This window comes from Aegilops tauschii, chromosome 4 (genome assembly GCF_002575655.3).
Source record: "Aegilops tauschii subsp. strangulata cultivar AL8/78 chromosome 4, Aet v6.0, whole genome shotgun sequence".
Lineage (NCBI taxonomy): Eukaryota > Viridiplantae > Streptophyta > Magnoliopsida > Poales > Poaceae > Aegilops > Aegilops tauschii.
This window is the reverse complement of record NC_053038.3, coordinates 432,988,329-432,999,945: the sequence shown is the minus strand read 5'-3', so window position 1 is coordinate 432,999,945 and position 11,617 is coordinate 432,988,329. Positions and strand designations below refer to the sequence as shown.

The 11,617-nt window shown below is 45.0% G+C and overlaps 1 protein-coding gene across 2 annotated transcripts; it reads right to left on the bottom strand.

Moving 5' to 3' along the window:
* Window positions 1–1,569: 1,569 nt before the first annotated feature.
* On the bottom strand, window positions 1,570–7,065 carry LOC109763005 (protein RBL). Of its 2 annotated transcripts, none has more exons than XM_045227930.2 (5): window positions 6,903–7,065; window positions 5,314–5,412; window positions 2,966–4,056; window positions 2,607–2,874; window positions 1,570–2,136 (listed from the first exon to the last, which is right to left on the bottom strand). In XM_045227930.2, the coding sequence occupies exons 1-5, from the start codon at window positions 7,003–7,005 to the stop codon at window positions 1,847–1,849; spliced, it is 1,851 nt and encodes a 616-aa protein (XP_045083865.1). In that variant the 5' UTR covers window positions 7,006–7,065; the 3' UTR covers window positions 1,570–1,846. The 2 variants fall into 2 exon arrangements, with proteins under 2 accessions (XP_045083865.1, XP_040243327.1); XM_040387393.3 differs by lacking the exon at window positions 6,903–7,065 and adding an exon at window positions 6,124–6,748.
* Window positions 7,066–11,617: the final 4,552 nt, after the last annotated feature.

Sequence of the window (11,617 nt, the reverse complement as noted above, 5' to 3'; positions counted from 1 at the left end):
AAAAAAAAAAACTTAGCTATTATACATGAGTAAAGGTTTATCAAAAGTACAAAGCATCCCAAACGTAATAAAAATTACATCGAGGTCTTTGGACCACCGAACGACCAATGTCGTCGGTGGAACGAACCGCCGAGGCGCTGCTGTTGTCGCTCCCATGGTAGAACCGGTCTGGCCTTGTCGATGATAGTCGGGAAGTCTTTGTGCACGTGCCCAGAAGGACCAGCGCGCTGGAGCCGCAATCACCGTTGTTAAACCTTTGAATCGGTATGAAGAACCTAACACCAAATCGCGCCATCACGTACGCACAAGAGAAACCTAAACTCGCCGCCCCGAGGAACTAGCGGTAATCTACACAGGAGCTCCGTTTAATCTGTCCCGATGAATTTGAGGAGGATTGGAGCCCGGAAGATTGACTTGAAGAAGAAGCACCATCATCCGTCCGAGCGTCACCCCTGCTTGCACTAAAAACCCTAACCTATGTACTAGCCGGAGTCGAGAACACTAGGAATCCCCTTCTCGCCACCTGTTGCCGAAGCGGCCGACGAAAGGGAGGCGAATCCACAGGCTCGTCAATGGAGACCGAGGGGAGGAAGGCTTTGCCCTAGTCGCTTTGCGAGAGAGGAAAGAAGGACAGGGTCTACTTGCACATAATCCTGATCATCAGTCATCATCTAGGGAGTATATACTAATTTTACAGTACATAAGCCGGCGCCAGATTCATGATTAGCAAGCAAGCAGGAGCAGTGGCGAGCATGGTCCTGAAACAATCCACCGAAGAAATGAATATGCAGCGATCGTACACGCAGTTTGCACGTATCCCAGTATCCTAACGCTAACCCGGCTTGATTAGCTAGCTAGTTAGGTTAGATACAGTGATCCCTTTGGGTTATGCTATAGTCAGATGGTACTGCTAATTTACTAAAAGTGGCCATGCCAGCATTATTATACTGGCATCCGGTGCGCTTTAGGCGCGCACATGATGACCAAATTCTGTCTAGCGGCCCGCTTTCTGGACGTAGAAGGGCTCAAAGGGCAACCCCAACCTGGGAGTCAATCAGAGTTGAAATAACAAATTAAAAAGAACTACTCCCTTGATTAGTACGTACACATAGTATCTTTTTTATACTGTTATTACAGGTACATTTTTTTAAAATATTACAAGACTAAGATTTGGATGTACCAATTATTCATCAGCTTGGTACCCTCCTCCCTTCTCTTATATTTTTATTTATCATCACGCTTTACTATTTCGTTTTGTACAGTCGTACTGGCTTGCATTGCACGCAGATCTTCATCTTTAGCAACAAAGATAATACGACTTGATTACAATAATGATATGACCACAACTGGACAAAGATTCTATATACGGACCGCCGCATGATTAGTACTACTAATACCGTTTTCCAGCATCCAGTAGTACAATCGACGGCACAATGATGGATGCAATTGGCAACGGCACTCCCACACAATCTCACACCTGTAAAGTCACATGATACGGCAATGATAGGCTCATAGCATAACCCACGGGCACAAGCTAACGATATCAACCGAGACTTAACCACAACGATCTACAAGCATAAAGGAATTAAGCTTAACCATGGTCCATACTGACCAGGTTTCTTCACCTCAAGATCAATGCAAAGACAGCAGACTTCAGACTACACACAACACATCTGCAAACGATGTTTATCATGTCTCGGCATAACCACGACACATACTTTCTTTCTACGGGAACACTAATTAACATAGGTGATAGCCCTATCTCTATGCCCTCACCGTTGTTTTCGGTCAGGGCAGCATGAAATTAAAACACGAGCCATCAGCGTCAAACATACGAGCTGCTTGCTTACATCTCGTCGTCCTCGGTCGCTTCGTCGTCAATGTCGGCGGCCGAGCTGTTCCCGTTGACAGGTTCCAGCAGCTGCTGCTTGATCTTGGCCGAGCTGTTGCCGTTGACAGGTTCCACCACCGGCTTGCTCTTGGGCTTCGACGGCTTGCCGTTGGACGACATCTTTATGGGTGGTTTCTTCACTTTTTCAGCCTGCTGCATCTCCAGCCCCTTGGCTGATAGCCTCCTCTTCCGCTTTGCGTTTGCCGCTTCCGCTGATGGCTCTTCGGCCATGGAATTGTCAACAACTGCAAGGGAAACAAAACCAAGAATGTACTTCATTTTGGGAAGGATGATAACAGTTAAACCACAAAAGCATTAAGCAAACGTCAGAAGGTTCAGGTTTTGAAGATTCTATTCCTGGCTACGATTACATCATCATTCATCAATACGAGTTCAGCATTATCTAGTCTGTATATATGATAATATAAATCTTATTTTCCCAGAGTGTGTGTGTATAACTCCATGTTTACATCACACCTATACAACAAAATCGAGTGCACTGCTGCAACTTTGTTTTAAAGTAAAATGAAGACCAACTTATGTTACCATCATCTCATCCAGATGAGTGCACAATTATTTGAGATATTCTGCAGGTTTTTGTGTTTGATGGGAAACAAAAGAACACTGCTGGCAGGTTTCAACTGAAAAACAAATCATAACTTGCACAAAATGAGACACTGCTGAAGTAAGAAATTACAATAGTCTACAGCTTTACCTTCCAATGGACTAGATGCGGGAGGAATGGCTAGACCATTCTGCACAGCATCCATTGAGGATGGGGGCGAACCAGAATGATTGCTATCCTCCAATTTTGATGAGCTTACTAGGCACTTGTCTGGCTGCTCATCAGGAGCATCCGGGGAAGGAATAGCAGGCAAGTAGATGATCTCATCTGCTGAGTCCTCAAAATCACTGAATGATGAGTTCTTCTCACATGTTTCAACATCAATCTCTGCATCCTGATCTATCATCAGTTCTTCAACCTGCAGCATAGAAGATTTGGATTAAGCCGGATGTGTGTATGCTTTCATTTTACAAACAACTGAGAAAAACAAGAAAAGAATCGTCACTCACCCTTTCTGCATATGCATTTATGTCGAACTCGTCCTCTCGTTCAACATATTCCTCGTTTTCTTCTAGTTCTATAAAATCAGGAGCAAACGCACTCCAATTCTCTACATGTTCCTTTGCCCAAATGTATGTTAAGCCTGCCACAGACACTGAAGCAATTGTAGGATCAAATGGATGCCAAGCGAGATCAATGAGAGCTTCCTTTGGACCTTCAAGGATCTTTATAAGACGCCCTGCTCGGTCCCATATGTGCAATCTGTGCTCTCCTTTGCTTGCAGAAGCACCAACAATCCACTCAGCATCACCACTGAAGCATGGTGCCTTCCACTGTACCTTTGCAATGGCATCTGAGACTTCGCAAGAAAGAACTAAGCAGCGTGCACCATTTGCTTTTAGCTTCTCATACTTGCTTTCATAGTCATTATTGTTGCTGGTGATTATTTTTTCAATCTCCTTCCCAGAACCATTAATGGGCAGAATATTCTCATAGACTCTAATGACACGATCATTAGAGTTCGTTAGCAGATATTGGCCATCTCTGCTGAAAACAATGTCCTTAACAACTGTTCCACCTGGGATGGGAATTAACCCAAGTACTTGGATGCCTTTTGAATCTACAATTAATATCTCTCCCTTGGAATTGCCCACATATATCAGCTCTCCATTCTTATCAAACGTTGCAGCAGTTGGTGTAAAAGGAGGAGAACCATCCGAAAATTTACGTGAATTAGGTAAAGGGACATTACCACTGTCAGATGCAGAAACTGGAAGGACTATGGTACTTCCAGTATTCAAATCAACAAGAATAGGTGCAGAAGAGAGAGGACATGCTAAGCATACAGAAGGGATGGATGAACCAGGATGAAGACGGGCATGCAATGGAGTCTGCTGAAGAGTTATGCGGGCAATCTTTTCCCCAGTTACCACATTCCAAAGTGTCAGTGACTTATCAGTAGCAGAGGCAAGCAAACGGTGACCATACTTAGACCAGCTGACACTGGTTATAGGTGCAGTACAATCTTTATCACGAAATTCTCTTGCAAGTCCCCTTGTTTCAAAGTCCCAGATAACACAGCTACCATTTGCACATCCAGCTGAAAAGTTTCAACAGAAGTCTTGAGCATTGGAAACAATTTAATGGTAAGATTCAGGGTACATACAGAAATAGGAATGCACCAAATGCAATTTCACAGGTAAAAAAAAACATCTGCAACAATTAAAAAAATTCTATTGCAGATATAGTGTTTCTCACCTGAACGATTCACAAATTTTCAGGCATCCTTTTCTATGAAAAGACAAAAGAATGTGCCAACTTCATACTCCCTCCATCCAGATTTTTAGGGCTAACTTTCAAACCTCTCATATCAAGGCTGTAGCGGAAAGTTGAAATAATATTTGGAATTCAGTTTCGGCCAACAAGCGCACATAATCTTCCTCTAATTAATTGTGTTTCACCGCTCAGCTCCCCGCTAAATTGTGGAGCTTTGCAACACCTCTAGATGGGATTAGGTTACAGGAATGACGTGGTGCCATTCGATTGTATATCACGGGCCCCAGAGAGAAATTTGAGGGGGGGGGGGGGGGGGTACATCTCCAGATGGGATTCCGTAACAACTGCCCGCAGGTGTACCTTTTTAATTAATACTGTTGCCCAATTATCGTGGCTCATATCGGGCATACAGAGAAACGATACCAATCTCTCCTCTTCAGATTTGTAATGCCCCCATGCAATCAATAAATGCAGCGCTTTTTTAGGAGACGGAGACGATGCATGCGAAATCGAAGGGAATCGGCCCTACAATTTTGGAAACTGGCCCTAAATAAGCGGATGGATGGAATATGAAGTTGACAGGGAGTAACCGAGTAAGTAAGCCAATCCACACAGTATTCTATTATTCGTATCATCGTGCTGTATCATGGTAATGGCAAGTTAAATATTGAATCTTGCAGAAAGGAACCAAGTATGATCAATCTCCTATTGTCAGATCTCTACTCATCCTCATTTATAAGCAGATGTGGACTACACAGAACACTAAAGACAGAGACAGATTACTTCTTTGTAAGCACATTCCCAGTGGACAAGAAAATTATATAAGAATGGTAACACCACACTGTTCACCAGGCATGGCAAGATAGCCTAATAAAAAGGAGGTGATCACAAGAAACAAAGGAACAGAAATTGTTTATCAGTAGTTTGAACTTTCATTACCACTAAAGAATTTTTCACAAGATTAATAAGCATTAAACATGCACTACGTAGAATAAGCAGCGCATTTTATATTAACTAAGATGATATTTGCACAAAATAGTGAACTAAACATGCTTCTACAGGAATTGACATAGATATTTACCTGCAAGGAGAGTTCCCCTGCGGTTAAACGCAATGCATTTCATATTCCCATGCTGCAAGAACTCCTCAATAGTCTCAGGAAAATCCCCTTGCAACGGATCTACGCATACACAGAACAGATAATAGATATTTACTTCCAACATCTTAAAGTTTTCTATTCTCAAACAAAATGAAGAGCAAAAAACCAAAGTTAAAAAACGCCCTAGCCCATAATTGTGCATTTGTCACCGCCTTGCGCTTTTCTGACCAAAGTGCACGCTTAAGCGCAATTAAGTGCTAGGCGTTTTGCTTTCACCTAGAGACTAGGCGCGCTTAAGCGCCCGCCTGGGCGCGCCTTTCTTAACTATGCTAAAAACAATCAATAAAAACAGTAAACGAACACAACCGTAGCAATAAGGCAGGTTGCTAAACTGGCCATTCCAAAACTGTAAGCCAAACACTTGTAGAGTTTTTCCAAATTGACATATCCCATATGCACAAATTTACATTTGCAACTCTTAGTAAAGCAATAGACCAAAAATTCAACTTCATCTGGATGCCCCAATAACACCGGAAGTCTGAAAGACTGAATCCAAAATCTATCAAGCCTGCTACATTCTAGGGCAAAAGAAATAGGTTATTTGTACATGGGCACCCAAACACCGAAATTACCTCAAATCAGAACCCTACCAGAACATTCGTGGGACATTCGCCCAACCCAACCCTACCAGAACTAAACGAAATCGCCTCAAATCAGCGGATAACAGCACTAATCTGCAAGATACCAACGAATTTCACCCAATTCCCTCGAATCATGGCGACGAAAACTCACCGACTATGGGCACATTCATCGCGCCGCCGCTCGTCCTCGATGCGACACTATCCGCAAGGGGCGAAAGTCGAGGAACCCGCGGAGACGAAGGAACCCCGAGGCGGGGACGAAGGACCTAAGGGGGGGGGGGGGGGGGGGGGGGGGGGGGGGGGGGGAGGAGATAAAAGAATTTCAGGAGGTAGGAATCCGCCCAGGAGTGGGCCGGGGGACGAGCAGGGCCTCGACCCGCCGCCGCGCGCTAGGGTTCAAGTCGGTGAATTTCCAGGCAACCTGATGTTAATACCCTCCTATTACAGTCCTAATCAATGCTCCCCACACCCGGCGGCGCGCTGCACCGCCGATATGAGCACAGCGGCGAAGCAACGGCGGCTCCGGCAAGGCAGGGGTGAGGCCGGGCGTGGAATGTCAAGGGAAGGAGGCGGTGCGACGGGAACAGGGGCGCCGCCACGCGAGAGCGAAGAAAGGGCGCGGCCAGGAGGGCAAGGAAAGCTGTCCGACGGCGGCGGGCGGCGGAAAGGGTGCGACGGGAGAAGATGGGGATGGCCGGGAGGGCAAGGCGGGCCGAAAAAAAATAAAGAATCTGGACTATAGGGTTTTGGTCCAGATCTTGGGCTCCGACGGCGTCTCTCCGGCCGGTCGTTGATTTTCTTTTTCATGGAGTGTGTTTTGCAAATTAAAGATCCACAAGAGAAGAGGAAACAAGATTGAAAAAACACATCAAGCCCTCGCCAGACGAAGCGGACGGCGAAGGCGGAACGGCGTGAACACAAACCCCTTACCGGAAGCGGCCGGCGGAGCCCTTTTACGGGACGAAGCCCTCGCGCCGAAGAGGAAGCCTCCCGGCTTACCCACGACATTAAAAGAGTGTGTCTCGCCGTCCATGGTGATCCTTTTCCTCTCTCGAGTGGCGCTGCGAGGGTGACGGGCGCGTGCGAAAAGGGCAAACAAGTGGCAAGGGACCTTACACAAGCCCAGTTGTAATAAGCATTTTCCAGCATAGCGTTGTGTGCGTCATATTTATAGCGAACTTAATAAATGACTACTAGCACGGGAAAGCGCGGCGCATGCCGCGCCCGTGTGAGTGCTCGTCACGTGCTTTTGTTTTTGTATCTTTTGAGTGCAGTCCTCAACATATGCTTTCATTGTCTGTACATTATCTTTTAGGCAAATGATCCCTTATGGCTGGTTGGCTGACCGCTCGGTTGGTCGCGCGCTCTTCGTTCAATCGAAGCAGATCGTGTGGCCCATGTGCGGCCTTATCCTCTCACCCCCACCCTCTTTCTTGTCTCCTCACGCCAATGCTCCTTTTTTTTCTTCCTCATACCCCTCGTGTGCGTCCCCAGCCACTCCTCTGCGTTTCTCTCCCCTGTGGCCTACCTCCAAATCAGCAGCTCGTTGGCAATGGAAGAGGTGTGCGGTGAGCTAGTGACCACCGGGGGCACACACGAAGTAGCGAAGGTGCACGGAGCACAACTGTCGGCGGGTGGGAGGTGCGATGCTCCCAGCTACGGCGGCAACCTAGTGTTGCAGGCTGCTACAACGGTAAGGGATGGTTTGCTAAGGTTTACGGTCGTAGCGACACTTTTTTGCTGCAACCGGCCAGCCAAAAGCTGGAACCAAAAGCTGGAATCGGTGACCCTCGGGGAGGGGTCTGCGTAGTGAAGATGGACAACAACTACAACGACTTTGTGTTGGAACCGACAACATCCTCTGCTGCAATCGACCAACCATTTCGCTGCAACCAGCATCGGTAAATGATGCAATCAGCCATGCGATGTGTTGGAACCGGAGGCGCCCTCGTCACCGACACGTTTTTTGTTGGAACCAGTGTTTTATTTTGTTTGAACTGGAGTCTCCCTGCTACGTTTTTTGCTGGAACTAGCTATCTTGTTTGGTACAAAATCGACCACTGAGTTCTCCATGCTGGAGTTTCTTTTGCTGGAACCGATATTTCTTTTTTGCTGGAACTTGGTAGTTTTTTTTGCTTCAACCGACCATTGGAGGATTGTTGCTTTTTATATCTATTTTGCTGGACACAACGGTGCAAGCCGGCAACCGCGCAAAACCGGATGCGGTTATGCCGGGGATGTTGCAATCATGGCGACCACGCGCTAGAAACACCTGGTGTCAGAGCTAGCAGCATACACGATGACCGCGTCTGCTACTTGTGAGCTGCATTGGGATTTTCCCCGAAGAGGAAGGGTGAAGCAATATAGTAGCGGATAGTATTTCCCTCAGTGAGAATCGAGATTATCGAACCAATAGGAGAACCACACAAATGCCTAGTAAGCGGTACCTACACACACAAAAGCAAATACTTAAACCCAACGCGGGCAAGAGGGTTGTCAATCCTCTTGAACTCGTTACTTGCAAAGATTAAATCTGGTAATGATAGATAGATAAATTGAAAAGTAAAATAAAAAGAGTAAAATTGTAGTAAGGTATTTTTGGTTTTTGTAATATGAGAAAAGTAGACACGGGGGCCATAGTTTTCACTAGAGGCTTCCCTTCCAAAAATAGCATACGGTGGATAGACAAATTACTTTTGGGCAATTGATAGAAAAGCGCATAGTTATGATGATATTCGTGGCAATGATCATGTATATTGGCATTACGTTCATGACAAGTAGACCGATTCGATTCTGCATCTACTAGTACTCCGCCAATCGACCGACTCCTGCCTGCATCTATGTTATTAAGTTTATGACAAACAGAGTAACGCTTTAAGCAAGATGACATAATGGAGACATAATAAAACCAAGCAATATGATTAAACTCCGTCATTTTATCCTTAATGGCAACAATACAAATACATACCTCGCTACCCCTGCTGTCACTGGGTGAGGACACCACAAGATTGAACCCACTACAAAGCACCGCTCCCATTGAAGATAAATCAATCTAGTTGGCCAAACCAAACAGATAGATCGAAGAGAAATACAAAGCTATAACAATCATGCATAATAAAGTTCAGCAAAGACTCCATTACTTTCAATGAATATTCCAAATCATAAACCCACAATTCATCGGATCCCAACAAACACACCGCAAAAGAAGATTACATCGAATCGATCCCCAGATAGAATATTGTATTGAAGATCAAAGAGAGAAAGAAGCCATCTAGCTAATCACCATGGACCCGTAGGTCTATGGTAAACTACTCACACATCATCGAAGGTGTAGCAAGGTTGATGTAGAAGCCCTCCATGGTCGATTCCCCCTCCGGCAAAGTACCGGAAAAGGCCTCCAGATGGGGTCACGGAAGAACAGAAGCTTGCGGCTGCGAAAAAATTGTTTCGGGTGGCTTTCTGTTGGTTTTGGGATTTATGGGAATTTATAGAAGTGGAATTAAGTCAAACGGAGCTGCATGGGGCCCACAAGCTCAGGTGGCGCCTTCCTGGGGGCGCATCGTGTGAGCGTGTGGCTCTCCCGTAGATCGTATGGTCTCCTCGCAAAGATTCTAGGGTCCATTCTGGTTCAGAAAAAAACACTGTAAAGTTTCATCGTGTTTGGACTTCATTTGGTATTGATTTTCTAAAAAACAAAAAACATGCAGAAAACAGGAACTGACACTAGACACTGAGTTAATAGGGTAGTTCCCAAAATGATATAAAATTGCATAAAAATCATCCAAGATTGAATATAATAGCATGAAACAATCAAAAATTATAGATACGTTGGAGACGTATCAGCATCCCGAAGCTTAATTCTTGTTCGCCCTCGAGTAGGTAAATGATAAAAACATAAATTTTATGTTGAATGCTACCTAGCATGTCTATCATGTAATCTCTTTACGGTATAAATATTGGGAAACGATGAAGACTTCATTGATATCAACATAATAATATCCATGAATACAAGAACATAACCATAACTTTTTCAAAATATCTCAACGAATGTTATCCCTACTCATTGAATTATGTAAGAACATGACTCCGCCTTCACCACATTAAGATAAAGCATGAGCACCCCGGTGTCAAAACCAAGCAATTGAATCATACTTTTTAACGCGCTTCAGCATTTTCAACTCCACTCAATACATGAGTGTGAGCCATGGACATAGCACTATGGGTGGAATAGAATGTGGTGGTAGAGATATATAAGGGAAGTCAAAAGGGACGAAAGTCTCGCATCAACTTGGCGGATCAATAGGCAATGGAGAGGCCCATCAACCGATATGAATGCGAGGAGTAGGGATTGCCTTGCAACGGATGCACTAGAGCTATAAGTGTATGAAAGCTCAACTAAAACTAAGTGGGTGTGCATCCAACTTGCTTGCTCATGAAGACCTCGTGCATTTGAGGAAGCCCATCATCAGAATATACAAGCCAAGTTCTATAATGAAAAATTCCCACTAGTATATGGAAGTTACAACTTTGGAGACTCTCTATATGAAGAACATAGTGCTACTGTGAAGCACAAGTGTGGTAAAGGATACTAGCATTGCCCCTTCTCTCTTTTTCTCTCATTTTTTGTTGGCCTCTTTTTTATGAAGTCCGGAACCTCATCCTGATTCTTTGGAGGAATCATTAGTCTCCATCATCCTTTTTCCTCATTGGGACAATGCTCCAATAATGATGATCATCACACTTTTATTTACTTACAACCCGATAACCTAATACAAGATGACTCTATATGAATGCCTCTGGTAGTATACTAGGATGTGCAATGATCTAGTGTAACATGTATTACAATGATGAACGATGGCTTTGCCACAAATATCATGTCAGCTCTATATGATCATGCAAAGCAATATGATGATGAACACACATGTCATAAGTGTTGGAGAACGCGGTATTTCAAAAAATTTACCTACGATCACGCAAGATCTATCTAGGAGATGCATAGCAACAAGCGGGGAGAGTGTGTCCACGTACCCTCGTAGACCGAAAGCGGAAGCGTTTAGTAACGCGGTTGATGTAGTCGAACATCTTCGCGATCCAACCGATCCAAGCATCGAACGTACGGCACCTCCGCGTTCAGCACACGTTCAGCTCGATGACGTCCCTCGATCCACTGGTACTCGTCGGTCGTAAACAAACGGTTTTTAACCCCTTTCCGCGACGACATTTGGAACCGTCGCCAAGTGAGTGTGGGCGATAGGGGGGTCCTTCCCACATGACCCAGAAATCGTCAGGGATAGGCCCTCCTGGGACCCAGGCTGGGGCCGTGTGCGATCGGGCGAGGCATCGAAACCCAATCATTTCCGTAGGTATGTACATCCCACACTGTAATCCGAGAAAAACATTTCCGTAGGTATGTACATCCCACACGGTGAATCCCAAAAAAACATTTCTGTTCGTATGTATATCACACACAGTCAATCCAAGGAATACGTTTCCGTTCTTATGTACATCCCACACAGTCAATCCAGGGAAAACGTCTCCGTGCGGACGTACATCCCACATAGTTTTATGTGTAGGCTTGTGTGTGAAAGGTGTAACTATCACACACGGTCTGCCTTGGTTAACTGTTTGCTTTTATCAACTATATC

Coding starts and splice junctions, on each gene's coding strand:
- LOC109763005 (XM_045227930.2), bottom strand. CDS start 7,005: ATGGACGGCGAGACACACTCTTTTAATGTCGTGGGTAAGCCGGGAGGC. Junction 5,413..6,902: donor GGCTCCGCCGGCCGCTTCCG/GTAAGGGGTTTG, acceptor GTGTATGCGTAG/ATCCGTTGCAAGGGGATTTT. Junction 2,137..2,606: donor CGCATCTAGTCCATTGGAAG/GTAAAGCTGTAG, acceptor TTTCCCTTGCAG/TTGTTGACAATTCCATGGCC.